This window comes from Branchiostoma lanceolatum, chromosome 17 (genome assembly GCF_035083965.1).
Source record: "Branchiostoma lanceolatum isolate klBraLanc5 chromosome 17, klBraLanc5.hap2, whole genome shotgun sequence".
Classification (NCBI taxonomy): domain Eukaryota; kingdom Metazoa; phylum Chordata; class Leptocardii; order Amphioxiformes; family Branchiostomatidae; genus Branchiostoma; species Branchiostoma lanceolatum.
In genome coordinates, this window is record NC_089738.1 from 4,233,163 (window position 1) to 4,247,296 (window position 14,134).

General features: G+C 40.6%; 1 protein-coding gene across 5 annotated transcripts in view; it reads right to left on the reverse strand.

Moving 5' to 3' along the window:
• Window positions 1–14,133, reverse strand: part of LOC136423490 (E3 ubiquitin-protein ligase TRIP12-like) — a 38,793-nt gene extending 24,660 nt beyond the window's left edge. For 2 of the 5 annotated variants that reach the window (XM_066411659.1, XM_066411655.1), the window contains exons 1-11: window positions 14,029–14,133; window positions 9,297–9,509; window positions 6,702–6,833; window positions 4,984–6,133; window positions 4,217–4,636; window positions 3,657–3,779; window positions 3,383–3,473; window positions 2,567–2,724; window positions 1,958–2,111; window positions 1,064–1,265; window positions 399–555 (exon numbers count right to left, since the gene is read on the reverse strand). In XM_066411659.1, the coding sequence (XP_066267756.1) occupies window positions 399–555; window positions 1,064–1,265; window positions 1,958–2,111; window positions 2,567–2,724; window positions 3,383–3,473; window positions 3,657–3,779; window positions 4,217–4,636; window positions 4,984–6,133; window positions 6,702–6,833; window positions 9,297–9,457 (2,748 nt within the window). In that variant the 5' untranslated portion in view covers window positions 9,458–9,509; window positions 14,029–14,133. Of the gene's footprint in view, window positions 1–398; window positions 556–1,063; window positions 1,266–1,957; window positions 2,112–2,566; window positions 2,725–3,382; window positions 3,474–3,656; window positions 3,780–4,216; window positions 4,637–4,983; window positions 6,134–6,701; window positions 6,834–9,296; window positions 9,510–13,534; window positions 13,995–14,028 lie in introns of those variants that run through there. The other 3 variants (XM_066411660.1, XM_066411657.1, XM_066411658.1) reach the window with 3 other exon arrangements.
• Between the last annotated feature and the right edge of the window lies 1 nt (window position 14,134).

Genomic DNA, 14,134 nt, shown 5'->3' on the forward strand with positions numbered 1-14,134 from the left:
CAAATCACATTACAAGAAACAACTGAGAGAGGTCACTATGAAAACCGTGAACATAAAACTATTTCTTGATTAAAAAGTACAACAATGCCCAATCTCTGCAATGCTGTTACCAATATGAGTGTATGGGTGCTAGATACTGCATTTGTCCATTGACTATGTAAAACCAAAGCAAATATTTCTTGATATAACAACGTCCCACCACCACAATTCTGTTGTCGATCTGAGTGTAAGGGTATCAGACACAGCAGTCGTACTGTGACCATGAACATAAACCATATTGAATATTTCTTATGTTAAACAACATCCTACCTCTACGATTCTGTAGTCAATACATGTGTATGGGTGCTAGACACTGTGTTTTTCCACAGCGAATATATCATACCATAACGAAGTCCTACCTCTACGATTCTGTTGTCAATACGTGTGTATGGGTGCCAGACACCGCGGTCGTCGCGCCACTGCCATAAGGCCTCGTCTGTACTGGTGTTGTTGTTCTTCCTCAGCATGGCGTCCACCGAGAAAATGCCATCGGACGGCAGCTTGGGCATCAGCTCTCTGTGGTACAGATAGCAAAAAAATTGTCATTCCTTTCTTCAGTTATCCTCCTTGAAAGATTTTGCCCCCGCAGTTCCAGAACAAGCTGCTATGGAGGTCAAAACTTCACCACTTCTTCCTTACATCAAAAACTATCTGCCACAAAAAAATAAATAAAGACCATATCACACCCAGGACAAAAGCTACAAAAACCAATACAAAAAGTTCTCCTGCAGTACCAAGGTCACATACTAGGGGGCCCAAAATTGACCTTGACAGTTGTCTTCTCAAGACCTACCCACATTCCAAATATAATCATAATCCATACAGAGCTTCTTGAGTTATATTGACCACAATATGCAGTAACACACACACACACACACTCACACAAGCCAAAAACTATACCTCCATTTTTCGTTTTGCTAAAACTTGTTTGCTAGGTCATAAGTCCATCATCAAAGGTTTCAATGACGATCAGAAGAAAGCAACACATAAAATTGCCAATCATTCACAAGTAAGCAGTACTTACGCTATTAGGGATGTGATCTCATACAACTCCTGTGGCGTTCTCGGGAGCAGTTCAAATTCTTCGTTACTGGCCTGCGGCTCTGACGGCCCGACGAGCAGGTATCTGAGAGTGTCTGTGATATTCTGCTTCAGGAGCTGAACAGCCAGCTCAGGACAGGAGGCACACATCAGGGACAGCATACGAATTACCATGATGAAAGTGCCTGAAACAACATCACAGCAACAGAGATGTTGAAAATATGTGCACAGTATTTTTCACAGTATACGATAAAGTACCCACTAGTCCTATGCGCATCCAAAAGCATTCAGTATTCTACCAAATTCCCCAGGTGACCCTCAGCCCATGCGTTTTTTACAATGTGCCTGACAATGCCTGACAAAAGTTAGATTACAAAAAGAATGTCAGGGTGGTTAAGAAAAACTTGTCTTGCTATGTGTACTTTTATATCTTATTAACAATTGGCCTTCTTGTTGTGCTTAACCACCCACGTTTAAAAATGTATGTTTATGCATAGGGAATACACTGGTAGGGTCTGCAGGGGTTTAGTGAGTATCATATTGTTTTAAAAAACACACCTTGTGTAATTCACCACAAGCGGAATTCTGTACAAAGTCAGCTGATTGTGTATTGATTGATACATAATCTAGTGGAAGATAACACCGCCTTCTGGAGTTTAGGACTCCTTTAAGTCACAGCTAGGTCGGCAATGTGACACAGTCCAGTGAGATACCCATTTAACTAAAAATGCATTGTAGAACAATCATTTAACAGAACTGGACTGCTTTTAGATAAATCAATAGGGAGAAGTTTAAAGGGGTCTGAATGCTACATTTGTCACTCTGACACAAAATGCCTGAACAATTCTACCATTAGTCAAGTGGATGATTGACTTACCTGTACTTATGATAGGTGGAGACACCACTAGGAGCTGCTGAATGTTGGTGAGTAAGCCATGGCCTGTTAGCTCCTTCAGCAGTTTGGCATCGTGTTGAAAGTTGTCCACAAGTCGGGCAAACGCAAGGCAGACACTCTCCACTGACTTCTTGTCCTATGGTAGGATAGTAAACATAAACATAAACAAAGATTCAACCATGGTCTTCATTAAGAGAATAAAATGTATGTGTATGTAGTGTATGACATCTCCCACTCTACTGTTCATCTTGAAAAAAAGTTAAACATCATTCGTCTATCTGTATCTTTAGTCAGTACAACCGACCTTCAGTGTAACACACAAGCTCTGCAGGCACATGGCGTGACAGCAGCTGACTATACTACATTGAACGACCTGTCACAGACCTAAACTTTGCACATCTAGCTGCAAGCACTGTTTAAAGCTATCTAGTGAGGATGCCACTACTGTACTTGGTGGCAACGAGTTTCATTCTATAGTATGATAGCTCTATGAAAACATTGAATTTATGAGTCTATATCTATATCTTCGCACAGTTGGTCCATGAAACATGAAAGACATTCAGGATGAGTTTGACAAAATGGAAACAGTACCTGGTGCTGGAGCCTTGACGACAGTAGAGGCAGGGACCCCTGTACCATGTGGAACTCCTCTGGGGTGATGGTCTGACAACAGTTGGCAGCGATGGCCAGGGCTGTGCGCTGGGCATTGATGGAGAAGAACTCCAGATACAGGAGGCACGCTGCAAGGCCTGAGTGTATACAAAAACAGTAACAGAAGTTACAATACTGATGATACCTGAATTCAGCAGTTCTCAAACATTCTTGATCTATTTCAAAACGTTTAAAAGCAGGCAGGGCTCGAAATTCATTTTTGAAAATAGGTGCACTGGTGAACCCAACTTCAAAAAATAGGTGCACAGAAAGAATTTTGGGTGCAACACAGAAAATAAAGCTGAATGTCAGCAAAACATATTTAACACTCTTGAGAACTTCAATCTGTAATTCTATAGCTAACTTCAAAATTTCAAACAAGTAATGCATCAAACCAAGGATCAAAGTACAACAAAGATTATATCACTTTTACAGATACTTGAATTCTTAGAATGTTTTGTATACCAGTGTACAGTAGTACCTATAGCCAACACAAATATCTAGGTGCACTGGTGCACCCACAGTCAAAAATTAGGTGCGCAGCTCCAATTTTGGGTGCACACAGGTGCACATGCACCCACTATTTCGAGCCCTGGCAGGTCATTGTTTCAAGAACAATAAAGATGTACCAATACACAAAAAGCCTTTTCATAACCTTTTCCCTGCTGCTGTAGCCTTTTGGCACCAAATTTGTATTGGTTAAAAAGGGTTAGGCAGCAGGGAGAATGTTAATGAAAAAAGAAGCTGCCAACTTACCTCCTGCTTGTAGAATGGCCTTACTGTGTCTCCTGGAGAGCATCTCCAGGGCTGTCAGGGACTGTTCAGCCACATCCATGCACTGGATCACCTAAAGGAAAAAGTTACAGTCAGAGTTTAGACGTATTGAATTTGCTATTGAAATGAAGGTCCTATGTGATTGACTACTATAAGCAGATGAACATGGAGCTTTACATAAAAGTTACACGTGGGTTGCTTCTAGAATACAAAATTGTTCCCCAACAATACATGTCAATTGTTGCCATTATTTTACCTGTAGCTTCTCCAAGAATACGGGCACTGCCTCCAGCACCACGGTGGACGACCTGGGCAGGGCCTCCATCATGTATGTCAAGGCCCGACAGGCATGGTTCATCATGTCAAAGTTGTGCTCCATCTGAAAGGTTCAAGACAATTTCTTATCACCATCTCATCCAGGAAAAAAAACTTTTACGTATATATAGCTTGTCTTAGCAAAAATGACACCCATAGCCTCCATGCTGCAATGTGAGTTAGTCATTCTTTTATTTGAACTTGCAACTAGATTAAAGTGATTAAAGTGCAACGATGTTCTTGACAGTTGAAACAATCCCTAAGGGCCCCGTCACATACATCGTTTGATCATTGTACGATCAAAACTGTGGGTATTCTTGGGATTGTCATGGATATGTCCTGCAAATTCAGCTGTCTTGTCACAGAAAAGGTTGTTCAAGATCCTTGTCGGCCCTTGGCTATGTCACAGTCTAATCGAAAATTCTACAACATCAGAATTGTACAACAACCTATGAGACAAATGTAACCGCGCCCTGAGGAATAGCTTAAGTTAACCCTTACCTGGAGCAGAGTTATAAGAGCTGGCACCACAGACTTGACAGGGAATCCTCCTAGAGTCTCCTCATTCCCCATGACCAGCAGCTGACACATCTCGATCACCGCCTGTAGCTGCTGGCTCTCGTCTGCACTCTGCAGTCCCTGCAGAAGTGTGTGTGCCTTACTGGACGCTCCCCCTCCCATGGTACGGTGGAGGAGCTGGTGCATCCTGGGGCCCAGGGCTCCGAACAAGTGCGGGGGCAAACCGCGGGCTTCTAGTAGGGCTTGTAGACGTCCCATCTCCGAGTCATCCGATTCGCTCTCCCCTCCAGAGGTGGCCAGGGCGCTGGCACCCCCCACGGCTCCCGCTCCTGCTCCACCAATGGCTCCTTGCGTAGCTTCTTCTGACGCCCTGGCTGAACCAGTGTTGTTGGCTGTCCCATCCTGTATGGCAAAAATGGCATCATCACTAGATATTCAAAAGCTCAAAGGGGAACAGCAAAATCAGCACAAAACCCTGTCATAGTTTGGGAAGAAACATTTAGTGTATAAAGTTGTCAAGCTATTGTAATCAAGCATCAAGAAAATTCCCTGAACGATGTAATAGTTTTTGCATCTACTTCGATGCAGATTCAAAGCAACATAGGGATTCAGTATGTATAACTGCTAAAGTATTTGCATAAAAAAAGCTGCTTATTGCTGCAAAAGTTTCAGATCATTTACTTTGACTCAAAGTTTGACCATATATACTTTGATGTACATGTAGTTTGCACAAAGGTTTTGATAATCACCTGAGTAGCGTTTGGGTTATTCATGTTTTCCTCCAATCCTGCCCCCGCTGTACTGCGCTTGCTCGGCCCCGAGCCCCTTCTACTGCTGCTTGCACAGGATCCCGTTGTTCTGTTTCTCGCGCTCCGCCGCAAGCTCTCTGGCTCGGGCGGGATCTTATCACGACGCTTCCCCTTCCCTTTACCTTTCCCCTTGTCTGACTTAGGCTCCCCTAACCCTGAAGGACCAGGGTGGTCGGGCTCCCCTTCTTTACCTCCTGATCTTAGTCTGGATCTGGATAAACTAACAGTGGGATTGAGATTGTTAAAGTTCGGACTCCCTTCGTCTGAGTCCCTTCTCCTTCCCCCACCAGAAGTTCTGGAATTGAAAAGCTCTTCCCTCTTGTGAGAGTCTCGGTTGTCTGATCCCTTGTCAGTACTTGCCCTCCCGGACTTTGCCGCAGAGCTCTCACCCCCAGTTGCGGAGGAACTACTTTTAGAAGTTGCCTTCCCCACTTTGCTTTTTGTGGTTTCTTTTGTTTTGCTTGAAGATTGTCGGGAGGAGTTCTTCCCCAAGTGCTTACTGTGGTTCTTGGAATCTGAAAACTTTCTGGACTTGGTTTTTCCCAAAGGTGGTAGTCCTGACAACAATGGCAATGCACTAGAAGAACTTGTACCACTTGCTCCTTCGTCTTTTGAACAATTCTCGAAGTTTAACTTACTAGATGTCTTAGCCTTTGACCCTGACTTTAGATCAGGATGGGACCTAAGACCATAACCACGAGAGGACTGGCCAGAAATGTGGGTGATGTCCTTCTTCTTTTTCGCTGATGTACCTCCGCAGAGTTTTCCAACTCTCTTGTTTGTTCCTGGGACCAGCGACGTTTCACTGCTCGCAGAAGAGGAGGTGCTTGGTCTTCTCTCTTTGTTACTGCTTCCCTGTCTGAGGGAACTTTCGCTGGTGCTAGTGCTGGTGAAACTCCTACTGCTGACAGTAGAAGAAGCTGAGTCCTTGCGAAGTCTTCCGGCTCTGCGTTTGGGAAGAACAGAGTTTGTCTGTACTTCAGTCTTAACCAGCTTCTTGGCTGGCTCTTTTGTTGCTGGTCGGTGCGTAGCTTTCCGCTTGGCGGGCTGGGAAGATGACCGATCAGGCGAAGGTGAATGTCGTGTGCTCCTGTGGGTTAGAAGGAAACTGTCAAAAACCTGAAACTACAGTATTTTCCAATCCACAAGAGCTTACACTGTATACCTACTTAGCCTGGCAGTATATCTTGCAATTGTGTTTAGGAGAAGAAATCTTGTTGACGACAATTATACAATATCTACAGGTATTAGCTTTACAAGAAAGAGCTGAAGTTTAAAGAATGTTGTCTTGCCTTAAAGCAAACTAGAGAATTCCTAAAACACTATGAGGAACACATAAAGGTAAAAAGAATGCATGCAGTTGGAAAGCCATTAATCTACTAACAACTTGATCAAAACGCCAGTGTTGACAAACAATGCTTCAGATTAGTACTTGAACACTGATACCAAAAAGTGAACCAACAATTATTCTAAGTAAATTGAAGGATCCTCGTTGTATCGATCCATTGATGAATTTCTTAATATTTGCAGCTCAGTTGACATTTCTGGTCAGTAAAACTAAAAGGAGAAAGTTAGTTGACATCAATACTGGATGCCTGCAAACGTCATCATAAACAGCAAAGATGTTGACTTGGGAGAACTGTGAACTGCCTACACACCTTGGACATTCCTCCTCCATTCCTGAATACAAACCAACTTGCCTCTTTCTTTCCTGGCTCTTCCCTCGTCTGTGTGAGCCTCGTCCAGAGGTGTTTCCACTTGTCAAATCTGAATTAGGCTCGACTTCAGACCTGTGACAAACAAGAAAGACACTTCTGTTTGAGTTGTCCTGACTTAGTGAATAAACATGCGTCAAAACATTACCTGGATTTTATACCACCTATCACCAATAGTCAATTCTAAAACGATTAATTTTTGTCAAGCATTATTGTTTAAATCAAATCTCACCTGTCAATCTTTATCAATACATTCATGTAGACATGAGAAGGATTCAATTATGTCCACAATTTGTATGCCAAGAAAAATTTAAAATTATCAGCATGACTTGCAAATATTACACCATACATATACGTTATGTATACATGTATAGCAATCAATATGGGATATATTGTATGCAACATGTTATAGATTCATTGTGAGAAGTCTATACTGCCCACAGTTCAGTCTCACAGACTGCAGGCCCTGACACTTCATATTGCTCTAGCACGCTGTCACAGCACACAGTTAGAATGAACATGTGTGCTGTTATGTGACTTGGTGTGATCGTAATCACGCCATGCATGCAACTTGACAACTTTTGGCTTCAAGGGAGAGACATTTTCAAATGCCTCGCCCCTGATGTGTCGCCAAAAAGAAAAAACGCCTATGCCCCTGATGTGTTACCAAAAAGAAAAAAAATATAGAGAGATCTAAGATGTTTCATGATTACAGGGTGTACATTGCATTAATTACAGACCTTCCAGTCACAGTGATGCTTGTGGCCCAGTGGGATACACACCCAAGGGATGGGTCCTTTCACTGTGTAATTACTGATAATCACCTTTCTGGCCATGATTCACTACTAATAATACCTCACAGTCAGCAAATGCAGACAGGTCCTAACAATAGCAACTAGAACCTTGCCAAATTGATATTAGCACTGTGATGGCTACTGACCTTTCATTATCATGATATTAAAGTCATTCATAAAATGCCTTCTAGGACTGATTTTTTATAATCCTTGACCAACGGTGTGTAGATAATCGTTACCTTTTAGAAAGTTGACTTTGCATTCTTGACTATATGCTGCATTCATGCATTGTGCAGCTGAATAACATTGCCATGCTGACCTATCAAAACTAACATGTCTATCAAAATTCTGTATTCCTGCACTGATATTTTGTTATATGGGATCAGTTTACCATTTCATCAAACATTGAATTGTCTCACTGTCATCACAGTTGCCTTGGCTAAGCTGGTACAATAAAAACAAGAGTTCCATGACCTCATATCTCCATGAACAAGTCTATTCATGCAAATGACTTACACATTTGCATAAGATATGCTTGGTCATAAACACCTTTATCTAACTTTCATGTTGCAATATTGACAGTCCTATAATTTTCCAATTAGATGAATGATCGTGTTTTGCATTAATTATGCAAATTAGGAACTTTATTTGCATAATTGGTATCTGTTGATGCTCCACTTTCCATAAACTACATGTTACATATATTTGACTTTTGAGTCTGATAATGGAAAACACTGCAAATATAGATTTTCCTCATTAGCTATGCAAATTAAGTCCCAATTAGCATAATTTGCACTTCATTATGTATATCTCTGTCTAAGCTACCTGCATACTAAGTATCATATTGACAGTCCTATAATTTTCCAATTAGATGAGATATGGTATTCTGCATTAATTATGCAAATTAGGAATTTATTTGCATAATTGGTATCTGTTGATGATCCACTTTCCATAAACTACCAAGTTACATGTATTTGAGTCGGATAATGGAAAACACTGCAAATATAGATTTTCCTCATTAGCTATGCAAATTAAGTCACAATTAACAAGCTATCTGCCACCCAAAAATCAAGACCACAGCACGTCCAGGTCAAAAGATACAAAAATTGCAGTTCTGCTGCAGTACCAAGGTCACATACCAGGGGGCCCAAAATCGACCTTAAATTTCGGCTTCACATCACCCGCCCACATCCCAAATATCATTGTAATCCATCAAGAGGTTCTTGAGTTATGCTGACTGGAGTGGTGCGGAAACACAAACATACACACACACATACACACACACAGACAGACACACCCAAAACAATATCTCCATTTTTCATGGAGATAACAATAGAATACATTTATTATATATTTCACTGCAAGTGTAATAGTGTACTGTAACCCTTGAAATTTTAGTGGATTTTTTCTTGCGGTCACCTCTCTAATGTATTCATACCATACTACAGAATCGTTCCGACCATTAATCATACAGAAGACATCCATGCACGCAAAAATTTATATTTCGGTATATCTTACTCTGTATGTTTAGTTTGGTTCATCCTTCCTGACTACGTACATTTCATAATGAAGGCAACTTTCTTTTTTGCCAAACTTTTTTTTTATTCACACGCTTGCATCAGTTCTGGGTCCCCTGAAGATGTCATCCATATGATCAAATCAACATGGCCTAACTCAAAGCACAACAAAAACCTCCTTTCTTCTTCTACCCAAAATCAAATCCCTGCAAAAATAACTGACTGACCTCTTGGAGTTGGCTGGCCCCGACAGGGCACTACTGCTACTCCTACTGCTACTGACACTGCTGCTCCGGCTGCTGGTCGACTCGACTCTCCTGGCAACAACTGATGTGCGTGACGACCGCCGCAAAGACCCCCCAGGATGGTGACTAGGTTGGTCGGCCATAGGCGCAGCTCGCACAAGGGGGCATCCCCTCTACACGTTCAATAGGCTGCAGCTGGAGAGAAGGAAGATTACTCAATACTGTAATATTGTGTACATGACATTTTTACCTTTCTTTAAGCCATAGAGCAAAGAGCTAGTATTACTTGCATTCTACTACCGTATTTTCTCGATTTAAGTACGCACCCCAATTAAAGTACGCACCCCTGATTTGGGCTAGTTCCAGACAAATTTGCAGAGCTGAAACGTGAAGTCAAAAACCCCAAATAAAGTATGCACCCCTTCTCCACTGTTCTTGAACACATTTTGAACAGGATAAATCCAAATTTATGGTGTTCCTTCTATTATCTCCGGTCATTTTTCTTATATCAAGGACTTCTACATAATGCCATTCCTTAGATTCATAAAAGATTCTCTTGTTTACTCCGCCAGGCTGAGTATTGTCTCTGCAAACTTGAGGATTGCCTATGACAAGTTACAAATTGGCAGGTATTGAGCCATGTATTGTTTCACCGCAGCTGGGTTCCTGGTTTGAGGTCCTTTTCCAATTTGTCCTGGCAATAACCTCAAATAAAGCACGCACCCTGACTTTAGCAATGGTTTGTGGTGCCTTTTGAATTTTGAAATGTTTAAAAAGTGCGTACTTTATTCGAGGCAATACGGTATGTCCTAAGCAACAATTTCTTGGAGCCCATCCCTCTCCTTTTACCACATCTACCTTTTAAAATTTTTTACCTTCCCAACCGAAGTCAGGGTCAGGTCAACGGCTAGGTTGATGGCAGAAAGTTTACAATGTGTCAAGTGCATTTCCCAAGGATACAATGCCTTGCCCGAGGAATCAAACCTGTGGTCTCTTGACTCAGTGTCTGCCAACCGAACCACATGGGTATCAATGCTACCTCACATTTCTAGGATGTTCTACGAAACAAAGTGCCCATAGGAAGCTTTTTAATTGCTAAATGTTCCTTTTAACTGAACCGTATTCTCAAGTCAGATTGCTGAAAGAAAGAATGTAAATTTTGATAACGGTGCCTTTACTTCATGGATAATGTTTGGCTTGATAATTTTGATGTTTTTTTCAAATGGTTTGATAATTTTGATGTTTCTTTCACAATCATATACAATTACAAAACCCCTTATTTTTTCTTATTGGAACATATGTTTACAATAAGGTTTATCTGATTTAACTTGCCATAGAAATCACCAGCTTGTTGAGTATAAGCAAAAAGTGCCGAGGTCAAGATCAAACTTACCATTTGACAGTGTCTCATGTATCAAATATCTGAGTCTTCCTCATATGATTTCATTGAATACTCCAAAACTCAGACTGAGTCTTTCATCTGAAACTACAGCAAAGTTGAAGCTGCTAACATTGTATACCAATAGGACTCAAGTCTGTACACAAACATATAAGTTCAGATCGGTCATTCGGGATTACAGATTTTGGTATGGCTCACATTTTGAAAGGCTGGGATATCACAAATTGTAGTCATGTTTTCATCCGTAAATATTTACGTAGGCAATGACTTAGTTATACTTATAGCAACAAAATATCCCAAACAGCAAACCCTTTACCTTCCAATTTAATTTCACAGTTTTAAAGGTGCCCCAATAGCAGCAAATACTGTTCCCTTGTTGACAAGTCATATACCCTTGGGCAAAATCACTTTTCTAGGCTGGGTCTTTTCATGTTCACTTTGACTTCCGCACCTTAAATTGCCTTGGGACTTGGGTAACATCAGTCTTTTTTTTCAATAGCTACATACAGTACATACATTTAGCATCCCCAGGTCTTCATGTCAAGTTCACTACTGTATAATTAAACAATCTATTGTTCCTACTATCATTTTAATAGAACATTATGTAGCTCTGTGGACAAAATGTAGACTGTGAAATTTCACCTTTAACCAAACAAGCTGTATAATGCTATTGTCTAATTAAATATAATTGGCCTTTAGACTAAAACAGATAGACAGCAGTCTTGGTAGAATGCACATTTATCAATGAACTGCAAACAATTTTCACCAGCTTTCCCTGTCTTTTCCGAAACAAGTACTTGAAGTAGTTCCACATCAAGACTTTGGTGACAGTAGTCTGATATTTCCGGATGATTGAACATTTGCCTTTTGAATGGTTGAAGCCAAATGATCCTTGAAACTTTGAAGGCAGGTCCAGCCATGTCTGGCAGACTGGTATTCCAGCAGCGTCCAACTGTTGGGACATTGCCAAACCACCAAATATGTCCTGAAAATGTTCTAATTTTCAATCCCAAGTCAATACTTAATGACACATTTTAATCTAACGAAATCCACCTGTGTTAACAATTGTACTACGCTCATGAATTCATCAACATGTTACTTGTACATACTAGTATATGTTTTGTTAACAATATCAGCCAGACCATCATAAATCTAATACCAGTCCAGCAACATGCTACTTGCTTTATTCTTGCAGAAAAACGTTCGCGGCCGCGCTATAGTTACCATACTGCTCCAGTATTGGACAAAAATGTTTGCTGTGGCTTTAAGTTTGCAGTGAAACGGTCGCCGCAAATACAAAGCCACCGCAAACATTTCTGCATTTACAGTATCAGTAGTGTTGCTTGAGAGGTCACCATGTACTTTGCATAAATGTCATTTATTTTGTCATACCCAGACTATCCTTCATCACAAAACTGAATAGTGCCTTTCCAAATCAAAGTGGTGCGTGCATATCTATATCATACACGTATGTGTAAATGTGTGTGCATGCATAAGTCAATATATCATGCATATATTATGCATAAATCAATATGCGAGTACATAATGTTTTAGATTGTCAAATGTTCTAAATATGTGCACATACATATAGAAAGTTTCTGGATGTTTTCAACACTTTTTCCAGCCAGTTGTGTTTATGGAACTCTTTTTTTCCTTAGCATAAGTTATTAATGTTTGCATGTACGTAAATAACACCCTATTGCAATTCTACCAGTCATTGATCCAAGGTGATCCATTGATGGTTATGCATTTTATCAATCCAGAAATTAATTATTCATGATGGCCGACCCAAAAAAAGTATCCTCCACACCAACACAAAGTAAAACATACGTCATCAAAATGGCGGATCCCACCAGCGACCTGTGGCATACAGGTAGTGATCAAGAGGTTGCTTTGAAACCTTACTTATATAGCCCATCCTAATCCCTCCACCAAATGCACCTCTTTAGTAACAAAAGCTCCCAACCGAAGCTGAGTACTGTCAGCAAAGTCAAGATCAGATACTTTTGTCATGTTTTAACTTGGAAGTTGAGATACATTGAAAAGGAGATGTAGAACGTCAACATTGCATATTGAGGCAAACAAACGCCAAAAGCTGCAGTTGATTTTGAGTCAAATTGTGCCTAAATTTGGCATGACAAAATGTTTTAGCATCAGATAATACTGAGATACATGTACTACTTATTAGGCAATGCTAGGTTGTACACAAATCTTCCTGAAGGCTGCTAGAAGAGGAAATCATGGTCAACCATCACTCGCTGGTTGGATTTGCCATTTTGATAACGTACCGGTATAGCCTATGCTATAGGTTGCACCCCATGACCAAATAATATTAAGATATATCCACTAGTCACCATGAGACAGAAATCTTTTCAAGTTAGGATCCAACAAATAGGCAACAAATAAAAATTACTATCACAGCAATACAACACATTCAAAAATTAGGCACCAATTCATAAACTACAATTTATGTAAATCATCTGCAATAAATTGTAGAAATTAAAATTTCCATATCATTATTCTATACAATTGAACACCTTTAAGCATTCAAGTAATCTGTAAATTCCATACAGATTTATGCTATAGCAGAAAAGGGGTAGATATCGCTCATAATTTCATATTAAGAATGTGCTAGATGGAAATTGTTCAGACTTGGAAAGCATGCATACATATGACGACATAGAACCCTTTGACCTGTACTGACCCAGATAAATGGACATACGTAGCACGTTCACAAAGACCCGACATTTGCGGCTTCTAAATCCATTTTCACACCAAACTGTCCCCCAATAACCTACTGTAGAAAACTAGGCATGTACACCTACAATTCTAGATCCGTGGAAGCCGTCAAAATGCTGAAAATGGGTGATTTTCTCGGCACAATTGTCAAGGGTTCCTCCGCTTCCAGACAGCCTCTCTTTCTGTCACATCAGGCCTGCTTGCACCCTTTATATCATAGCTCATTGGGAACTACTTTCACGGTATTACAAGCCGATAATATCATATCAATGCATCGCAGATATCAAATCATAATACTGTTACTCAGATTTCGCTACAAACCGCTTCAGGAGGGTGAAATTTGGCCCAAACTGGACGGAATAGCTGGCGATTGTGGAAGATCAATTTTCCGGTTCCCTGCGATACCCCTTTGACGAACCCGGATCAATCCGCGGCCCTTATTATCATATCCTTTGGGCCAACATGGCACATTCCTGTCAAATTATACTCCCTGAAATCCCCCCTTTTTAAAAATCATCACTCGGGGTCATCATTTCTTCAATTTTAGAGAGAAATGTAACTTTTTCTGGTACCTACCATCGAACTTGACGAACATCAAAGATGGTACAAAACGCGCAAAGCCTGCTGGGATGAGGAACCTTTGCCTAAAACTCATTTCTGTACTAAAACAAATAAATTAACG